This window comes from Desmodus rotundus, chromosome 1 (assembly GCF_022682495.2).
Source record: "Desmodus rotundus isolate HL8 chromosome 1, HLdesRot8A.1, whole genome shotgun sequence".
In the NCBI taxonomy this organism is placed as follows: domain Eukaryota; kingdom Metazoa; phylum Chordata; class Mammalia; order Chiroptera; family Phyllostomidae; genus Desmodus; species Desmodus rotundus.
The window spans coordinates 125,233,789-125,256,641 of NC_071387.1; the positions used below are offsets into that span (position 1 = coordinate 125,233,789).

The window sequence follows — 22,853 nt, forward strand, 5'->3', positions numbered from 1 at the left end:
TTTAATGCCAGTGTACAATATTTGTTAGTAATTAAGGAATCAAGACTGTAAGAAGTTCATGCGCCATCTATATTCTTATTCCTTTTCTATACTACAGGCAGTACTACATTGTTTGATATATACAAATTTCAGTTACCACTTTTAATTATATAACATCAGTCTCTCAACAATGTGGTTCAAATTTAAATTTACCACGGTATATTAAATATGAGTAAATACACACAGTACAAAGTTCCCTGCTGGCTTTTCAGTGCACAAGTTAAAATAAAAATTAACAGATGTGCTTCATGATCAGAGACTAATCATAGCAGTTCTTCCAAAGTCTGACAGTGATTGGTCATTTAGTGCCTCTTATTCAGTTCATAATAGTCAGAAGAAAGTGGTGATATCCTACCTCCTTGTCTCCCAGGATAAACCCAAGTGACATTTTATAAAATTGGATAATTAGAAGAGGGGATTGGCTAACACTGCTAAAAGTGCAACAAAAACAATTGAATAGTGCAAGTACTGGAAGTGAAATTCCAATCAAATGTAAAGTTATAGAAAAATTCATTAGCTTTGGGATTATTGGCATTGCTGTCATTCAAGAGACTGTAGATGTGCGGCCAGAACAATCTAGCGAAGGCCAACTTATCAACATAAATGAGGAAAGGGTGACAAAAGGATGAAGATGTTCAAGAGAGAGTGGTATTGGAAGAAAAAAATCTTCCCATTAAAGGAACTCTGGGTCATATTTCACAACATTGAAAGCACAAAGCATAAAATGTTGGAAGCTGATACAGACATAGAAAGGAGTATGACAATTTGCCAAAGATTAGAAACGATGCTTGCTTCGTGTCCTAAATTATACAGTTAGAAGGCAGCAGGTCCTATTCAAAGTACTCAGGGAATTTTTTACAAAAAATAAGACACTTTAATGCTCAATATTTCTAATACTTTAATTACAGTGTACAAAATAAATAGCATTTTTACTATATTTTAATTTCCCTAGCTGACTGTAAGAGTTTCTGGTGCCTTGACAAATATTTTAACAGTCACAGAACATTTGTAATTTTCTATTGATTATTAAGATTGTTTTGCATGGTTTCAGCTTGCATAGTCATTTTTATATTCCTGTACTACATGCAAAGCAAGAACTGCCTATATATATATATCTCCTTCTCCTGTGATCAGCCAAATTCTTCACGTCCTCAGCCTCTGTACATTCTCCTTACTGCCTTGAATTAACTGACACCTCACTATTTTCTCTGGACACCCATGCCTCTGGCCTCTTAAGCAGCTGCTTTTATTTTTCTTGTATCTTATATGCTTCAGTGTAAAGAAGGGCATTTGAATTTCCTCTTTCCTCATTGCCTTTTGAAGAATCATTTATTCATTGAACAAATGTTTCCTAGCACTTCATTTATATGGGAATATCTTTATTTTACCTTCATTTTTGAAGCATAGATTTGCTGGATGCAAGAGTCTTGATTAGCAAGGTCTTCTTGTTCCTGAATCTTGTTAAATTTCTGATTGGTCTGCTCTTGTCCTAATCTGTATCATAGCATCAGGATAATTGAGATGTTAGGCTTCCCTAATTGTTTACTACTGAGATATCTTTGTTTTTGATAGTGTGTCACTGGGCATGGAATTTTTATTAAATCAGCCCCCTCCAGCCAAGAAGCAAGAGTTCTTAGTCCTCACAGACTGCACTACTGGCCCTGGTAGAACAATCTCACCACAGAGTGCCAGGAGTGGGGATGAGGGTAGCCCCTGGCCAAAATACCAGATTCTTACTTTTTTACCAAAGATTGAGTAGATTTTTCCTGAAAATTGCTTTATGTGTTACATGAATTTGGTCAATTTCCAATATCTTTAAATTCTCTTTGACAATTTTGTGCAGCTTTATTATTGCTTTTTGGGAGAGGACTTACCAACCTCCTCACTCAGCTGTTCCAGAAGTTCTGTCCTCTCTGCTGTGTTTCTTTATTAGGTTTCCCTAGACACAAGATTTTATAACTTTTCAAATTTCCCACATCTCTTCCATCCTCACTCTTAACTGATGACCTCATCTCTTAAGTTATTAAAAAAATAGAATCAGATAAAACTCTTTTATCATCCTACTAATGAAGCTATAAATATATTCCTCCCATCTTATTCTTTCCTCCTGTTATGAAGAGTCCATCCTATCAAAGACCAGTTCTATTCTGAATCCCATCCTTGCTTTTCTTCTCTGTTCTTTGCTTTGTCTTCAGTTTTCTCCTCTTTAGTGGCTCCTTCCAGCAGTATAGAAATATGCTTTCCTGTCTCCTGTTACAAATCCTGCTTTGATCTCCAAAATTTTACAGCTGTTATCCCATTTTTCTGCTTTCTATTCTTATTCAACTTTTTAAAATTATATGCAGTAGTCCCCCCTATTTGCAGGGGATATGTTCCAAATCCTCCTCCCCCAACACACACACACACACACACACACACAGTTGAAAATTCACACACAGTTGTAGTTGGCCTTCTCCATATGCAGATTTCCAACCATAGATTGAAAATATAGTTGACCTCGAAACACGGGTTTGAACTATGTGCATCTACTAAAAATCCCATGTAAGTGAACTCACATAGTTCAAACCCATATTTTCAAGGGCAATTGCATATACTATGTTTTTTCCTATACATACATACCTATGATAAAGTTTAATTTAGTAAATTACACACAGTAAGAGATTGATAACAATAAAATAGAACAATTATAATGACAATAAACTGTAATAGTTATGTGAATGTGGTATCTCTCTCTCAAAATATCTAATTGTACTGCACTGACCCTTGTTGTGATGATATGAGATGATACAATGCTTACATGATAAAATGAAGTGAGATGAATGACATAGGTGTTGTGACATAGTGTTTGGCTACTATAGGGTTACTTGACATAAACACTGCAATACTACAACTGTCTATCTGATAACCAAGATGGCTACTAGGTGACTAATTGGCAGGTAACATTTACAGCATAGACACACTGGACAAAGGGACAGTACATATCCTCGGCGGGACAGTGGGACAATGCAAGATTTCGTAATGCTACCCAGAGCAACATGCATTTTAAAACTTAAGAATTGTTTATTTCTGTAATTTTTCATTGGATTTTTAAAAAATTTTAAATTATTTTATTGTCGCTCAATTATAGTTGTCTGCATTTTCTCCCCACCCCTCTACCCCACCCCTCTACCCCACCCAAGCCAAACCCACCTCCCTCCCCTACTTCCACCCTCCCTCTTGGTTTTGTCCATGTGTCCTTTATAGTAGTTCCTGAAAACCCTTCTCTCCACTATCCCTTCCTCCCTCCCCTCTGGCTATTGTTAGATTGTTCTTAACTTCAGTGTCTCTGGTTATATTTTGTTCGCTTTTTTCTTCTGTTGATTATGTTCTAGTTAAAGGTGAGATCATATGGTATTTGACCCTCACCACCGGGCTTATTTCACTTAGCATAATGCTCTCCAGTTCCATCCGTGCTGTTGCAAAGGGTATAAGGTCCTTCTTTCTTTCTGCTGCATAGAATTCCGTTGTGTGAATGTACCATAGTTTTTGATCCACTCATTTGCTGATGGGCATTTAGGTTGCTTCCAGTACTTGGCTATTGTAAATTGTGCTGTTATGAACATTGGGGTGCATAGGTTCTTTTGGATTGGTGTTTCAGGGTTCTTAGGTATAATCCCAGCAGCGGAATTGCTGGGTCAAAGGGCAGTTCCATTTTTAGTTTTCTGAGGAAATTCCATATTGTTTTCCACCGTGGCCTCACCAGTCTGCATTCCCACCAACAGTGCACTAGGGTTCCCTTTTCTCCGCATCCTCTCCAACATTTGTTTGTGGATTTATTTATGCTGGCCACTCTGACTGGTGTGAGATGATACCTCATTGTGGTTTTAATTTGCATCTCTCTGATGGCTAGTGATGCTGAGCATCTTTTCATATGTCTCTGGGGCCTCTGTATGTCTTCCTTGGAGCAGTGTCTGTTCAAGTCCTTTGCCCATTTTTTAATTGGGTTGTTTGTCTTCCTGGAGTGGAGTCGTGTGAGTTCTTTATATATTTTGGAGATCAGGCCCTTGTCTGAGGTATCATTGGCAAATATGTTTTCCCATACTGTTGGTTCTCTTTGTAATTTGGTGCTGTTTTCTTTAGCCATGCAGAAGTCTTTATTTTGATGAAGTCCCATTTGTTTATTCTTTCCTTTATGTCCCTTGCTTTAGGGGACATGTCTGTGAGGATGTTGCTGTGTGGAATGTCTGAGATTTTCCTGCCAATACTTTCCTCTAGGACTTTTATGGTGTTACAACTTACATTTAAGTCTTTTATCCACCTTGAATTTATTTTTGTGTATGGTATAAGTTAGTGATCGAGTTTCATGTTTTTGCATGTAGCTGTCCAAATCTCCCAACACCATCTGTTGAAGAGGCTGTTTTTGCTCCATTTTATGCTCCTGCCTCCTTTGTCAAATATTAACTGACTGTAGAGACTTAGGTTTATTTCTGGGCTCTCTGTTCCGTTCCATTGGTCTATGTGCCTGTTTTTATGCCAGGACCAGGCTGTTTTGATTACAGTGGCCTTGTAATACAGTTTGATATCAGATATTGTGATCCCTCCTACTTTGTTATTCTTTCTCAAAATTGCTGCAGCTATTCAGGGTCATTTATGGTTCCATATAAATTTCTGAAATGTTTGTTCTATATCTGTGAAATATGTCATGGGTACTTTAATAGGGTTGCATTGAATCTATAAATTGCCTTGGGTAGTATGGCCATTTTGATGATGTTAATTCTTCCAGTCCATGAGCATGGTACATGCTTCCATTTGTTTGTGTCTTCCTTAATTTCTTTCTTGAATGTTGTGTAGTTTTCTGAGTACAGGTCTTTTACCTCCTTGGTTAGGTTATTCCTAGGTACTTTATTTTTCTTGTTGCTACATCAAATGGGATTTTTTTTTCCTGATTTCTGTTTCTCATTTGATATTTTTGAACTTCAGTTGATCACATACAATTGAAACCACAGGAAGCAAAACCATGGATAAGGGGGGTACTACATTTTCTTTCTATTACCTTAGATCCCTTTTATATTTAGCTATTGCATGACATGTGATGCAACTACCCTGCTGAAACTGCTGTTGTTGATATTCAGGTGGCTCCAATTCAAATATAACTGAAACTTCTTGATCATTATCTTATGTGACCTTTTAGCAATATTCAGTACATGTGACCATTTCCTTCTTCTTGAAATACTTAAACTCTTATTCTCTGATGCCAGTCTCCTCTAGTTCTTTCCCTAATCTTACTGTTTATTCCTTCATAGTCTCTATTCTTCTTCCTGTTTCTACCTTACCTGTGAATCTTGATCTTAAAAATTTGGGTTTTGGTATTTATTTTCTCCAACACAATCCCCCTCACAACCAAAGTCCTCTTGTTTTAGTAAATTGCATCTTTTTGCTTATAGTTGGTCAAACCAGAAACCCAGAAATCATCTTTTTCCTCTATTTCCCTTGCTCTCCAGATTTATCAGCAAATATATCAATACTTTCCCCAAAATATACTGTGAATCTGCTATTCCTCTTCATTTCCATCACTAACACCTGTATGTAGACTGACAATCTTGCCTTAGTTACCGATGTCTCCATTTCTACTCTTGCATTTGACTTTTCTTTCATAAATGAGTGGTAATAGTAATATTCTTAAGATACAAATCTCAATACCTGTCCTCTACTTAAAACTCATTGGTGGCATTCCATTACACTCTATATACTGTGACCTATAAAAGGCTTACCTGACCTGTCATTTTCCATTCTCTTTCTACCCTTATCCTAACACATCCTGGTATTTTTTTTTATACCAAACTTCCCCCATATTAAAGCCTTTCTGCATACTATTTCCATTGCCTAAAATTATTTTCTTCCCTTTTGTCTATTTCTTCCCTATTTTTCTTGCCCTTTACATCTCACTTAAATGCCACTTTTCAGAGTCCTTTCATGATCAGCTTATCTCAATTTCTCTTAATGTTCTTGATCCCAATATCTTTTTTCCTTTCTAGCATGATTTGCCTATTTTTCTCATTAAAATAGCACATCTCTGAAGGCAATGACTGTATGTCTTAAAATTTTTTATATCAACTATGCTTTTTACTTATTTTTAAAATCTTTTTAATTTTGTTTATTTTTATAGAGCACAAGGGAGGAAAAAAGAGAGGGAGAGAAAATCAGTGTGTGGTTGTCTCTCGTGCACCCTCAACTGGGGACCTGGCCCATAAACCAGACATGTGCCTTAGACTGGGAATCAAACTGGCGACCCTTTGGTTCCCAGGCTGGCACTCAGTCCACTGAGCAACACCAGCGAGGGCTGAAGTATTCTTTTTAACACAATAGATACTTGATAAATTTTTTGTTGAATGGATGAATAAGTAAGGGAATTGTGTAAAGTGATGTCAAAAAAAAAAAAAGAAGAAGAAGAAAAAGAAGCCAATTGCTGGTTTTACGTCTTATAATGAAGTATACAATAATGGGATAAATTGCTAATATTGGACTATGTAATGAAATGTATTAAGTGAGGAAGTTGAATGGTAAATTCTGTAACTTTTTTATTTTAGCCTTTTCTACCCCCTTCCCTAAGTAGAGGAGAATATGATTCAGAGGAAAGTCTGGACAGTGATGATGATGATGATGATGATGATGATGTTTTAGATTCAGATTTCCATCTCCAAGAGCATTCTAATTCAAATTCATACAGGTATGGAATACTTAATTTTAAGCTTTAAAAAAAAAAGGTCATATATAATGTTTTTTAAAATAATACATGTGAAATTAGAGGCTTGGGACTTAAAACATATTATAATTCAGACTTCTTTAGTTGAAATTGATAAATTCCTTTACTTAACAATAATTCTACAGTTAATTTTTTTATTTTCCATGAACAGGTGACCTATAATTTTTATCAGTCTTCACAAATACTGCAATCAGATTATTTCTTGATTTTTGCTCCCTGATATAAATAAACCCTACTGTTTTAGCCTAGAAAATGTTTTTTCAGTAAAACACTAGTATTCTAACATCAGTGATGTTTCAAAAATATGTTTTTTCAGTAAAACACTAGTATTCTAACATCACTGATTAATATTTCAAAAATGACTTCCACATATAAAAATCATAAATGTTCAAAATGGTCACCCTCAGTGAGCAGTATTCTTACATGTAGGAGTGATGGTATGTTTGTTATCTTGCTTTTATTAATATGCTGATTATATCTGAAAGGTATACTTGAGATAAAACAAAACTATTAAGACACGGTCTGTTAGTGGTATGATAAAAGAATATAAATTTTAAGGACCTACATCCAAGATTACTCTATCCAGCAAAGCTATCATTTAGATTGGGAGGGCAGATAAAGTGCTTCCCAGATAAGGTGAAGTTAAAGGAGTTCCTCATCGCCAAGCCATTATTATATGAAATGTTAAAAGGACTTATCTAAGAAAAAGAAGAAGGTCAAAACTATGAACAGTAAATGACAGTCTTCTGCTATTGTAGATAATGCATATGTGAGTAGCTGCATGCATATTTTTGTTTGTTTGTTTTTTTGGATGTATATATTCCGGGTGAGTTATTAGAAGTGGAATCATTGGGACAGAGAGTGGTGGTGTACTCTTCTAAATCCCTAAATAAATATTTAACAGATCTGTTGCTTTATTTTTAGTTGGTCATTGATGCGCTTAGCAATGGTGCAGTTGGTGCTCAACAATTTGAAGACTTTCTATCCCTTTGCAGGTCATGATCTTGCAGGTAATTTAACATGAATTAATAGTCATTGCTTTTGATTTACTGTTTTATATATTTTTTCAAATAATGGAGAAAGTATAATAACTTCCTTTGATAGAAGATAGGTTTCTGTTAACCAAACCATTTCTCTGTAAATAACATGTATCTATTGTTTAGGTGCTCTTCGGAGGACAATATCCAAGAAAGCAGGGAATGTGAACCTGAAATGATTGACCCTGTTGAGACTGTATTTACAGCTATAGCCGAGGTGTTGGGAGATTTAATAGTGGTAGACACATAGAAAACTAAGTAAATGCAAAAACCTAGTGATTATTAACTCAAAGGGAAGAAAAGCTTGTACAGGAAAGAAAAGTGCATGATAGTATACCAGGTGATTCAGCTGTCATCTATATTTAAATATAAATATTAAAAAGTAAAGATTAAAATACCAATGAAACAAAAAATTATGTGATTATATTGGAATGATGGAGAGAGGAGTTTTATTCTCATATTCCATAGTAGTATATCAGAAGATCAATTCTAAAATCAAGAATTCACAGTACAAGCATGTTTAGATTTTTGTAGGTAAATAGGAGGAATCACTGAAATTTGAGGGGGGGTTAGGATTCAAAAGTATGGAAGTGTAGAACTGGAAAGTACTGAGTTTCATAGTATTATGTAACTTTTTAAAAACTTTTGTATATTATTTTATTTTTTAAGCAAACCTTAGTTATTTGCCAGGCAGAAATTGGACTGATACAAAGGTTTAAAGCAATTAATTTTCCTCCCAGACATACTTTTATAATATTCAGGTACCTTTTTTCATGTTAAAGTCAAAAGCAGTGATTGACATAGCAGTCATTTAAATCATGTCATAAATATTATTCCAAGTACTAGTAGTAAAGCTCTGATGTAATTTCAGCTTAGATACCCTTTTTTTCTTTAGTCCTTGGCCACCTAGTAATGTTGAAATGTTACACAGATTTATGACATTCTTTTTTTAGTTCTCGAGATTTTTATGCCTGCTGCTCTTCACATCAACTCTGCCAAAACGTGTGTTAATATCTCATTCTTACAATTTACTGCAGAAGATAAATGTGGGTCAATTTTATTTTCTTGTTTTAGAGCTTCCTGTTTGTTCACCACTTTGTCACGCAATTCTAAAAACTCTTCAATGTTGGGAGCAAGTTCTTCTCCGACGACTTGAAATCCATGGCGGGCCACCTCAAAACTATATTGCAAATCATATTTCTGAAGATAGTTCATCTGCAGGTCCTGCAATTCTCCGCCACAAAGCTTTGCTGGAACCTACAAATACTCCTTTCAAGTAGGCTTTCCTATGGATACTGTTTTTTAACTATATCAGAGTGTTTTCTGGTAGTATTGAAACAAAAAAACATTAAGTCCTTTTATGTTCAATTTGCTGTTCTAAGCTTGTATCTGTCGCTTTGTGTGATGCATTGTAGTCCAGAGGTTCGCAAACATTTCCTGCAAAAGTCCAAATAAGTAAATATTTTAGGCTTTGGGGCCTTATTAATCCTTGTGGCAACTATTCAGCCTTGCCATTGTAGAGTGAAAGCAACTATAGACAATAAATAGTAAGTGAATGGGCATGGCTGTGACCTGATAAACTTTATTTTCAAAAATGAAGGGAGACTGGTAGTTTACTAGGACCCACTCTCAAGCAGTGCTGTTCAAAATAGCCAGTTAGCAAATGGATTTGCTGTTTGAGGAATAAAGTGTTTGTACCAAAAAGTAAAACAGTACAGTGCTTGCTGCATCGAAGTCTTGGTATAAAAAATATTAACTGAACTCAACAATGTATTTCGTTACTTAATAACATAGTTCATTTACATTTTTTTCACAAGCTCTTACCTCGTGCACATCAGTGACAGGCTTCTTGGACTGGTGTGTGTTCAGAGACAACACTTGGAATAGCTCTGCTTGTAGATCTTTTCTAGGGAGCATAATTATTATATTCCTAGGTTAAAGCTCGGCACAGCCTCTGGGGCTAAATTCACCCCTCATCCTACATTATAAATAAAGTTTTATTGAATGACAGGTACAATCTTTCATTTTAATATCATCTCTGGCTCCTTTTCCACTTCACTGGCAGAGTTGAGTTTGTATGTGAGACCATCTGGTTTACAAAGCCTGTAATACCTAGTATGCAGTCCTTGAAGAAAAAGTTTGCTGATTGAGGCCCTAAACGATCTGGTCTGATTCTAGTTAATTATTATTATAAACATTTATATGACACCAAGGAAGTGTGGTCAAGTTAATCAGAAATCTCTGGAGTGCATAATTAAATATACTGTCCCTCTGTAGATCCAAACACCACCTGGCGCTGTCTGTAAAGAGACTTTGGCATTATTTGGTGAAACAAGAAGAAATTCAGGAAACCTTTATCAGAAATATATTCACAAAGAAAAGGTGTCTAAATGAGGTTCGTATAAGTTAAATCCTGTTTATTACTTTATTATTGAAGTTTTTTGTATTATATAACCATAAAGAATAAGCCTTAGATTTATATACTGAAAACATGTCAAATATTTACATTTTCTTTTTATCCTATTGATTAGGCTTCTTAACTAAATTTTGCAAACTCTGTAATAATACTGAAACTGGTTGATTACACCTTGATGTTATAATTAAAACGATTATTTTTCTCAGTTTGGTGCTACTAAAAAGATTCAGTTTGATGATATGGGAAATTTGCACCTGAATGTAAATTAACATTTTGTTTCCTTCATTGAGACAATTTTGCTATTAAAAAATCTCAGGTAAAACTAAACAGTGGATTTAGTGATATAGTTAATTCTTTATCTTCTCATGGACCGATAAACAAAGAGTTCAGAATTGGTTACTGGTCTGTAGATCAGATTTTGAGATGCACCGAAGTCGTCTGACAGTAACCTTTGTACAGTTTTTGATGTGAAAGGAAAAAAGGAAGGTATTTCAGTTGGGTAAATTAGGAAATAGAATGGCTTCTTAATAGACAACTTAGTATAAAGCAACCTCATCGAAAAAAAGGAAAAAAATCTATAACTTCATTGAAAAAAAGGATAATTACATATATTTCATTGTCTCTCAGTTTAAGCTCTAATTTATAAGAGGCAATTGTACATGCTATCAATATACTGTTTATATATAGTATTTGCCTGTTTATATAAATATATTTGATTAGCCAAGCAAAGAAACAATATATAGTGTTTTTCCTAACTTTGAAGACTATTGACATGTACACTTTAGTATAACATTGAAATCTAAGCAAATAATAAATACAATAGATACAATACAAATGGAAGTATTTCTATATAACCTTAAGTAATGTATATCTTGTTTAGTATATGAAGTACCATTAAAACAGTTTAGGCAAATTTTTGGACAAATAAAATTATAAAAATGAATAAGAGTGTCAAACTAATTAGCATATGTTTACTGGTGAAGTAATATTACTTATTTTAAATATATCTTTGCCTAAAATAGTTTATTACAAGTTAAAGCATTCTGACAACAATGTATAAAGCACTGCTGCATTGCTCTGTATAAAAAGCATGTGAGCCCTGACTGGCGTTGCTCAGTTGGTTGAGTGGCATACTGCAAAGCAAAAGGTTGCTGGTTCAATTCCAGGTCAGGGCACATGCCTGGCTTGCAGGCCCAGTCCCTGGTTGGGGCACATGTAAGAGACAACCAGTCAATGTTTCTGTCACACATTGATGTTAAAAAAAAAATTTACTGTGCTTGTTACTTCTTTGGTTTCTCTAATGTACCTTGTTATATGAATATGTACATTTGACAAAACAAGTACTTAGTTATTTTTTAAAAAAACATTGTCATATTTGATTAATATAGTTGTAAAAATAAAAACATTTTTCTACCTCTAATATATTTAGTGTATTTGGGAGGTGAAATAGTTCTCAAAACAAACAAAACAAAAAGACTGCTTTACTACTAGATTGTTTGGTTAGAATTCAGGGAGTAGAATGACATAATGAAGCCAGAATGAGTAAGGCAGGATAGCAGATAAATGAGTAAAGTTATTTTTGCATTATAATTATTTTAATCAAAAGCAGTAATATGAATGTTGGACTAAAAACTTCATAGTAAGCTAAATACAGGGTCTGGCACAAATGATGCCACCTTTTTAGTACAAAATCTTTTACTACAAAATCATAAGCATGTAATTCTATAACATAACAGTATCACACTCAAGCACACAATATGACATTTTAGGTGAAATGTTCAAATTAAAAATTATTACACCCATGTTATTACCCTACCAACCACACTCAAGCAGGCCTTACTTCTGCCGGGTCCTGTATTTTGTCTGTATTTTATTTTATTTAATCTGCAAAATGGGTATAATAAATTTTATTTTGTAATGTTTTAACTAGTACATTTAACTTATTTAAAAACTTGACATGATTAATGGTAGTTATTAGAAATGTAATGTTACCACTTTGTTGTTTTATTCTTGATGGTGATACTCTTAACGGTAGGGACATTTTGATAAAGGGAATATAAAAAGGAAGATTTTCTATCATAAAACATACATTGGATAGAACAAAACAAACTATGAACTTTATGAAGTCGGTATAAGATTACTTAATCTTTACTGGAAAGTTGACTAGCCTATTTTTGTTACTAACAATATTACCTGCATTCCCTTTTTTAAAAAAATAAAATGATGATTATACTTAAATAGTTAAGTTCAAATCACTCTGATTTTTCAGATGACTAGGAAATAGGTACATGACAAATCCTGTATTTTGGGTGGGAGATGATGGAGAATGTCTTCAAAGTGCTAATGTGTTCTTTATGCTTTATAAAATATTTGAAAATGAAGTTTACTTCATCTGATGTTAAAATTCTTGTGTATCTTCAGATCTTTCTTTTCCTACATAATGTAGTTTAGTGATACATGTATCTTTAAAATAGAAGGTCTTCCCTATCCGTGTGTATTTGGAAATTAAGTGAAGATAGCTGCAAACAGACTACATCTGAATCATTCCTAACCAAAAACAAAAACAAAAAAATGCTTGGCAGCTATCATCTTGTCCCTAATTTCTTTTTCTGTTTTCTTTCATTTTCCGAGAAAAACTAAAGACTTGAACCAGCTCTTCCTCTGACTAGTGCTAATATCCCTTTTTAAGAAGCATGTGTGCCTGAAACACAATTTTGTTAACCAGTGTCACACCGATAAATTAATTTTAAGAGACTCTACACTTTTAAATCACAACTTGACAGTATAGTATTAATATGTTTACGGATACACACATACTAAGTTAATAAAAAATAAGTACTGTATACTTTTATTATTCACAAATAAAAAGGAGGAGGAGAAGAAGCATGTGTGCCTCTAAATAGTTTATTGAGTATTTCTGGCTAAATTAAGACAAGGAGAGAATTGGAAACCTAGCAGTCAAACTGTTTTAATCAGGAGGTTTTCATGGGGAGTGAGATATCATAACTGAAACAAGACATAGTACTGTGTAAGAGAACAATGACTTTAATTTTCAGTTGAGGGTACTCTAGCACCAGTAGCCCTGAAATTTGTAATATAAAGTACTGGAAGCTCAATCTTGCTTTAATGTCAACATTTCAAAGTAAGTTCAATGAATAAAAATTTCTTAGGAGGTAGAATAAAATTTACAGTGTTTGTTAATGAATTCTAAGGGTTTAAGTTTTTCCTAGCCCCTTACCCCTAACCATTCACCCACACATTCTTCTTTTAAGATATATGAAATTTAAAAAATAATAGCTCAGTCCAATGTTGCTTTCTAGTGAATTGGATTAAAAATTAATTTTAAAAAACATCCCAAGTATTTTGAATGTTACATCTCGTCTTTACTCTTTGCCATGTTATTATTCTTTCTTGATGAAGTCATTAGAGGACAACTGTGAAACCATCAAAAACTCTGTGATGGAGAAGCCAAACATCAATAAGGTACAAAAGCCTCATTCAACTGAAATTAGAAATTGCATTCTTTAATTAAAAAAAAAAAAAGTGTTTTCATTTAATTTTGGATCGGGCTTTGTTTCTAATGCAATTAAATTACTATTCCCTCAATTTATTCTTCTTTTATTTTAACAAGTTAAAATTGCAGTCATAACATGGTTTCTATTTTATTAATAAGAGAATGCAATTTTAAAGGGAGTTGAATGTATCCTGTTTTGGCTACAGATTTTCTGAGTACATACAACTAAAGTTCTTAATAAAATGTAATTACAATAGCCATTATAGAATTATAGTAGCATTATTCTGTTTTTGCAAGTATCACGTTTGATGTTAAAAATCTTTCATTTTAATTTCTTAAAACATATCAAATACTATTATATAGCATTTGTTTTAGTGATAAATAGAGTATAGTACATTGCCTTGTGTATAATAAATACTCATTGTAATAGAGAATAATGGCACAAAGGATGAGAATTTGCACAACCATAAAATAACCACGAAATGTTCTGTGGTCATACATTCAAATACAACTTTTATTAGATTGATATATGATTCATGTGTTTCACATTTGGATTTTTAAGACCATCTCAACAGAGTAAATTTTAGGGAAAAAAATTCTCAAAAAGTGAGGGGATTGGCCAAAGAGCATAATTGAAGGAACTATGGACATGGACAATGGTGTGGGGACGGACTGTGGAAGTTGGGGGCAGGCTGGGTGGAGGGGAACAAAGAGGAAAAATGGGACATCTGTAACAACACAAACAATAAAACATCAAAATGAAAAAAAAAGATTTTTTTAACTCTGTGAAAACCCCACCTCTTATTCTTTCCCAAATATTTAGTAAATCAGGAGAATTCTATAAGATGAATAAAAAAGACTGATTCGATGTCAACTGTTTATTATAACCAAAACCTTGTCAAAATAAATATATGCAATCTAAACTTGGGAAATTTCTAATGGCCTTTGGGAGTTTTGAGAGAATATAAATCAAACTTTTAATTAGTTAACAATATTCCTTGCCTTGTACTAACCACTAATTACTACAGTCTGTACATTATCATGAGTCCTTATCCAAAGATTTTTCTTTTGACTCTATTTATAAAATGTTAATTAGAATGTTGTATTGCTATAGTCATCACTGTACATCAGAAGTCAGTTATTGTGTTTTGTTAACATTATAACCTTTTTTTGGCCGGAGTTTTTCAAACCATGTGTGACAATTTTATTTTACACGGCTTTATTATCTATACCTGACTTACAATAACTGCATGTGTTTATCAAAGTAGAGTTTGATTAATTTTCTCATATGCGTACATGGATGGGTAAAGCCATCAGCACAGTCAGAATAATTGATATAACTGCCTTGGCCGGGTATCTCAGTTGGTTGGAACGTCGTCCCAATACACCAGATTGTGAGTTTGATCCCTGGTCAGGGCACATAGAAGAAGCAACCAAGGAACGCATGGATGGGCAGAGGGGCAAGTTGCTGTTGCTGTCTCTGTCTCTTTCTCTTGTCTTTCACTCTCTCTTTCTCAAATCAATCAATCAATTTTTTTAAAAAGATAATTAACATATCCCTTACCCCCCAAACTTTTAATTGCTCCCTTTTTCCCCCTTCACCTTTGTCCTCTTTCTCTCTAGGCAAATACCAATATGCTTCCTAATGTTGTAGTTTGCATTTTCTGGAATTTTTGTAAATGAAATTATACAATGTATCTTTCTTTTCTATGTACTTTCTCAATATAATTTTTTTGCGATTCTTCCATATTATATTTTCAGTATTTTATTTCTTTTTATTGCTGATGTGTATTCATTGTATGGCTATACCAGAGTTTGTTGATTCATTGACTTGTTGATGAACACTTAAGCTATTTCCATTTTGGAACTATAAGTCTCTTTCTCTTGTGTAAATGCCTAGGTGTGGGACAGTTAAATTATATTCTAGGTGTGTGGTTAACTTTTTAAGAAACTGCTCAAGCATTTTCCAGGGTGGTAGAAATGTTTTACATTCCCAACAGCAGGGTATGAAATCTCAGTTGCTTCATATCCTCACTGACACTTGTTATGGTCATCAACCTTTTATTTTAGCCATTCTAGTAGGTGTGTAGTGGTAGTTCACTGTGGTTTTAATTTGTATCAAGAATCAGATCATGTGCTTAATTGCCTTTTATATAACTTTTTTGTTGAAGTATCTTTTCAAATTTGTATATATTTATTAGGTTGTATGTTTTCTTAATTGAGTTTTAACAGCTTGTTATGTATTCTAAACATATAACAAACAAACAAAAAAAAATCCTTTATACACGATAAGAGATTTGCATATATTTTCTCCTAATCAATTGCTTGTCTTTCATTCTCTTTACACTTTTTTAACTACAGAAGTTCTTAAATGAAACATTGGACCTCATCAAAATTCGTTCTGTGTATAAATATTCTTTTTGATGTCGTATCTAAGAAATCTTTGCCAAACCTAAAGTCACAAAGATTTTCTTCTATTTGGCTCTGATATTTTATAATTTTAGTTTTACAATTAGATCTGTTACCCATTTTGAGTTAATTTTTGTAGGATGCAAAGTATGGATCACAGTTACTCTTTTAATTGTGGGTGTATCAATTGTTCCAACACTATTTGTTGAAAGGATTAATTTTCACTGAATTGCCATTTCCCTTTTTAAAAAAAATCAATTGACATATATGTGTAAGTTTATTGCTGGATCCTATTTTGGACCATTGATCTGTTTTATCTTTATGCTAATACCCCATTGTGTGACTGCACTGGCTAGAACTTCTAGTCTAATGTTAAATAGAAATGATGAAAGCAGACGTTCTTGTCTTGGGAGAAAGCATTCAGTTTTTTGTCATTAAGTAACATGTCATCTATAGGGTTGTTGTTAAATACGCTTTATAAGGTTAAGGAAGTTTCTTTCTATTCCTAACTCATTGAGAGTTTTTAAACAGGAAAGGATGTTGTTTTTGTCAAGTGCTTTTTTTTGCTACTACAATTATGCACAGTTTAACAACAGATAAGTCTGAGAAATGCATCAGTATGTAATTTCATCATTGAATGAACATCATAGTGTACTTAACACAAACCTAGAAAATATAGCTGACTATATACCCAGGCTCTATGGTATAGCCTATTGCTCTGTAGAGGGAGAAAAATAACCTTCTCTCTATACTTCTGGCTTCTTGGCTGAGACATCCCTGTAATAAAAGACAGATTAACAGGAGAAAAACTAAAAAAAGTTTAATAACGTGTATACCTCCTGAATACATGCGAGAGACCAAGGAAAACTGAATAACTTGTCATAAGGGCTGAAGCCACCACCTAAAATATCATTCAGCTGAAGACAAAAGATCTTGGGGGTGGGTGAGTCAGTTATGGGAGATTACCAGGAAAAGCACAGTAAACAAGGATAAGGATATTATGCAGATTTAAGTCTTTGTCTTCTGTGTTGATAAGAATTTCTGGATACAATGTCATGACCCTTTTTCTGATACAGCTAGGGAGAAACTTACTAATAGGGATTTCCCTTATAAATGTAAATATCTTTTACAAAGGATAATTTCTACTTGAGTTTTAGAGCTCCTCCCAAGTCTACTGTTTCTTAAAATTAATCAACCTAAAACATTTTTTATGCCAAAAAGACATATTTTGGGGTGGCAAATTCTGTTAACCCTACAACTTTTAGGCTACAAACCTGTGCAGCCTGTTATTTCTCTTTTGGTTATCTCATGGCTTAAATATCATCCATAGTTTGACAACTCTTAAATCTCACTATCCCCATTTATTTCCTAAACTCCAGACTTGCATATATAACCTAATAGTTACCTCCCCTGAATATCAAAACAGAATGTTCTGTCTTCCCCTAATCCCAATCCAAACCCACTCTTTCCTTCATTTTTGTCTCAGTAAATGGTACCCTCACTGACCCAGTTACCAGTTCTGAAAATAAGGAGTCAGTCTTGCTTCATCTCTTTTATTTATATTGCAACCTCAGTCCATTTAACAAAATTCACCCTAATTCTAACCACTTGTCATACCACCATTCCTGCTGCCCGAATCAAATCCACCATTGCTTACTTCAGTTACTGTACCAGCCTCTTAAGTGGTTTCCTGGGAACCCTTCATACGTGCCTTACTTTTTGCCTCACAACACCTAGAACTATTAAAATCCTCTAATGGCTTTCTAGCCTTAAAATAAAAATCTGAACTCTTTATTATGGATTCTAAGACCCTGTCCAAACTAAACCCTGCCTATTTCTCCAATCTCATCTCTTAACACTTATGATTTTTCTCAAAATTAAATATTCATGAGCTCTTGAGATGTTAAACAGCATTCCTACCCCTCACCCACCCACCAGCTGACTCTCACTCAGGCCCTCTTGGGCCCAGACTATTAAACAGTGTTTTGGTAAATCTAGATGAGAGGACAGGAATATATTCCCACATTGAAGAAGCTTTTTTGAATTTCACGGCCCGCAAGATCCTTCACCCCAGTGAGTGTCAAGTCTGAAGAAGCTCTGAAGGTGAAACTGTTTCGTCCACCCCACCCACCTACCCATTGTTCGTATAGCCCTCTCTTTCATGGAAATGTAATTTTCTGTACTTTTAACTTCTTTAGAAGTTAAAAGTGTCCAGTGGTAGACACTTAGTGGGCTTTACATACCAGGCAGAGAGGTGACTAAGTTGGAATTTTGTCATAAAATTGAAGAATCTTATTCTTTACATTCTTATTGGTTGATGGGCCTAATAGCAGAGCTAAGACTTTCCTTATAAAAGAAGTTAGCCCTCAAATAAAACAAAATAATTAGTGAACACTGCAATTCCTTTATGTTTGTAATCAAATTGCATTTTATATCAGAATATATTGGACATCTTTGCATCGAGTAACTATGAGTTACTTGCATAGGGCTGTTTTGGTTTGGTGATTTACAATTCTCCTTCAACTTTGCAAATATATGGTCATCTCAGTTGCCATTTTTAAGAATACTGCTAACCTACTCAGTTCTTTGGCCAAACAGTAGATGGGCATTGGTGATATTTTATCTAAATTTTGCAGGAATTTGTTGTATTCTAATTTCAAATCATTAACTCTGTGCTTCACAGTAAGTTGTGAACCATTTTATAGTAATTCATTTTAAAGATTGATGGTCAGGGAGGATAAAATAAAATGAAATTAAGCAACATCTCCAACTCTTAATATTTTCTTCCATTTTTCTCCAAAGGTAATAAAACTTTATGTTAATATTTTAGTAAATGCTGATTTTATACAGCACTCTGTCCTGAGTTTAAAAGTGTTATACATACCTTTGTGGGTAGCATAAGGTCCAGTGTATCTCTGTCATCTAAAGTACAGTGAATTATAGTTTCCTGAGCTACTAAAATGATTTCTGACTTGGGCAGACTACTCTGCCTTTTGGGGTTTCAGGTTTTTCTTTTGTAAATTAAATGTTATTTTAGATCAGGAGACAGTAAACCATATTCATCAGGCCATGTCCAACCAGTTCTTGTACAGGCTGTGAGCTAAGGATGGTCTTTATATTGTTTAAAGGTTTTAAAAAAGAATATGCAGCAGTCACACATGGTCCACAAAACCTAAAATATTTATCATCTGATCTTTTAATATTTATAAAACATTATCAAAGGATTATAATACTAAGCAATGTGGTTAACAAGTGCTACTTTAATAGTTAAACTGTTTTGATCATTTAATGTTAATTCATTACAACTTGGGAACATAAGCAATGAAGTTGTAATTGTATGTTATACATATCAACTATCTTATGTGAAAAAGCAAGTTTGAAAAAAATTAACTTCCCCTTGTAAAATAAATTTTGTTTGGGGGATAATGACCATGTAACATAGTACTTTTGCATTTGAAATAACTAAAGAGTTTCTGAAAATAATTTATGCAAGTATTAAATGACAGATTGTGTATAATATTCCTTCTATTACTAAAATCACTGCATTTTTATATTTTCTTTTTCTCCATTTAGATAGAAGCCGATTTGGGATATCCTGGAGGTAAAGCAAGAATTATTCATAAGGAATCTGATATCATTACAGCCTTTGCTGTTAATAAAGTAAGTACAGGCACTTTTCTTCAAGTACTAAGTACTTATAGTTAGAGAGTGTTTCCTGTTTGTCCATTTGTTTGTATCAGTATTTCTTTCTCTGAAACTACTTCCCACTCTTAAAATTGCAACCTGAATAAATTCTTTATTTTATAAAATGATTATATTGTTTGATAATGTTTTACTTTAAATATATAGCAGATAAAATGTTTATGACTATACAGAGAGAAGTATCGGGTATTTACATGTGATAGCCTTTAGAGTTTCTATGATATATTGTAAGGGTTACCCAAATGAAGTGTTTTTTATTTCCTGTATTTGAACATGTTGAATATGGGTCTTAATATTAGATCAAATTTAAGCTTATGTGACTCAGAGAAATTCTCCCGCTTTGACTAACAGCTGTAATAGCTGCCCAACTAGAGTGTTTACTTTGTATTCCTTAGCCTTCTGCTCAACATCTTCCTTAGAGCTACTCCTAGAAGAGGTAGCCTTGTGTACGGTGGTCCGAGGTTGAAATTTGTCTTAATCACTTTCCTCTTCTACTGACATATTTGCTTTACTGTAGAGTTTATAGTGATTTCTAGAAATTCTTGTTTCCTTTTATTTTCATTAACTTAAAGGATATATACATGGTGTGTCCAGAAAGTATCCAGCCATGCACTAGGAAAAAAAATAGAGGCATTTATTTAAGAAGATGCAAGATACCATACGTAGGACAATGACGCTTTAGTCCCTCTCAAAGTTATGACCTCATTGAGGAGATCTGTTTCACTGGTAGTGGTTTGAATCAAGTCATTAGCAACTGCAGCACTATGTTCCTTCTGCTGTGGTAGCAGAAGCCGTGGAACGAGTTTTGCTGCAATGTATTTCATGCCAAGACCCTGCGTCAAAATCTTGGACACAGCAGTTTTTGAAATCCCCAGATCAACTTCTAGTTCTCACACTGTCAGGCGCTGATCTTTGTGGATTGCATCCCATACATGTTCAACATTCTCAGGTGTTCTGCTCGTTGCAGGCCTTCCAGAACATGGATCACTTTCAACAGATTCTGGACCATCTTTGAAGTTTTTGTGTCATACTTTTTTTGTGCGGCACTCATTGCATTGTCCCTGAAAGCCTTTTGAAAATGATTAAGACAAATTTCAACCTCTAGTTTCTGTGGAGGAATGTTCAAATTTAATGCAAAATTTGATGCAGATTTGTTGCTCTAGTTGTTCTGTCATTTTGAGTGTGACAGCCACACAGTGCACATACTCACCAGCTTCTACAGCCCCTACTGACTAGTACAGTGAAGTTGTCATTGTTCATGCATGTGCATTCCAGTCCACTCTCCTCGGCTGCCAGGCTGCATCAGTGTCTTGCAAATCATTCTTGTTAACAATGGCTGGACATTTTCCAGACCAACCTCATAGTCTTTTTTGTGTATTTCTAATCTAAAAACAAGTTTTAAATATTACTTAGGTGTATATCCTATGGCATCTATTCAACAATCTTTTCCCCAGTAGGTTCCCTTTCTGTGCTATGCATCTCTTTTCTTTGATTTCTCCTAGATAGTTCCTTTGTCATTCTATCATATCTTTTTATGAATCCTTTGTCTCATTTCCCTCATAGACGTCTTCCCCTGAACAATGACTAGTTCTTGTCAAGACAGGCAGGTTTGGAAGCAGGCCTTAACTGGGCAGTTCTCATGTTGTCATATGGAATATACATGTCAAGTACAAATACAAAATTATTGTCCACACCCAATGAGTGAGTGCCTTCCTTACCCTCAAGGAAATAATGATTTTAAATGTTCTGTGCTATAAAACAAACTAGAATTTTGCTTTTTGTGGGGAAGGAATGTATATGAGCAACTAGTAATGAATAATTATCCACATATATAAAGTCTGCCATTTAGTGTGTAATGGTGTACCTGTTTAATTTTTATTCCTCCAGATTTATTACACTTGTAGCTGGGAAATAATACCTTTTGCTTTACATTGTATTATTTAAAAATGCCAAAGAGATTGAACTTTCCCCATTTGTTTAGTTGTGAATTATATGTCAAAAACTGTGAAGGATCTGAGATACACTCCCCTGCATATAAGCTAACAAGTTAGCTTTCACAGTTTAATGGATGCTGTTAAAAGGTACAAGACTCCTGGACCAGAAACAAAGGATAGTTTAATTCTAGTAGCAAAAGCAGTAGCCATGTATCTATTTTTGCACTGGTTCCTAAGCTGTAATTCCAAAGTGACAGGGTGAAGGCCGGATGATACCTGCACAGAAAGTGGTTTGCATTACAGGAGAGAACTGAGTTTAGGGAACCGAAATCTTTTTCAATGAGAGAAGCATACCTGCCCTTTGTTTTGGAGGGAGAGATTATAGCTATATCAAAGTCCTAGAGATAATGCTCTAGAATAAAGGGCAATCAGTGACGCACTCTCAAGATATATAGAAGAGACCCAGGAAGAATTATCTCCCAGCAATCTAATTACATCCTTTTTCCATATATGTCTGGGGTCTCAGGTTTTTTTCTAATTAGTTTGTATTAGCATTTTACATAATTATGTAAATATTAATCCTCTTTTCTCTTTGTGGTTAGTATCTTTCCATTTTCTGGTTTAGAGATACACATTTTTAACTCACAGATATTTAATCTGACCAACTTTTCATTTATGGTCTTTTGGCATACTTCTACCGTCCTTTCCTTACCCCTACACTTTATGATTCTTTCCCAGATTCTGCTTTTCTTACCCAAGATTGAAAGGCTTTAGGTGAAAGTAATATTATCTTATTTGAGTAATTCACCACACTTTCTTTACTTTGGTGCTCCTTGTCTCCCTCATCTTTCTCTACCTTCCAGGACTCCTATCTTCATCAACATCTCCCTCCCCAATTCTAAACTGTGTAAACCTTGAAGAGATTGTACCATTCTAGTAATACGACAGAGGCAGTGCTGGAAGAAATAAAGTAGAACATCCATTACCACTTATAGCTAGCTTTCTGTTGGATATTCTTAAATTCTTAGAACAAAAACACATCCCCAAACTCAAGCTGATG

At 34.2% G+C, this 22,853-nt stretch overlaps 1 protein-coding gene across 3 annotated transcripts in view; it reads left to right on the forward strand.

Moving 5' to 3' along the window:
- DMXL1 (Dmx like 1) overlaps positions 1-22,853 on the forward strand; it is a 148,984-nt gene that overhangs the window by 96,230 nt on the left and 29,901 nt on the right. For 2 of the 3 annotated variants that reach the window (XM_053910559.1, XM_053910552.1), the window contains 6 exons: positions 6,606-6,745; positions 7,706-7,791; positions 8,893-9,094; positions 10,096-10,213; positions 13,655-13,717; positions 19,731-19,817. In XM_053910559.1, coding sequence (XP_053766534.1) covers positions 6,606-6,745; positions 7,706-7,791; positions 8,893-9,094; positions 10,096-10,213; positions 13,655-13,717; positions 19,731-19,817 — 696 coding nt within the window. The remainder of the gene's footprint in view (positions 1-6,605; positions 6,746-7,705; positions 7,792-8,892; positions 9,095-10,095; positions 10,214-13,654; positions 13,718-19,730; positions 19,818-22,853) is intronic. The other variant, XM_053910558.1, reaches the window with a different exon arrangement.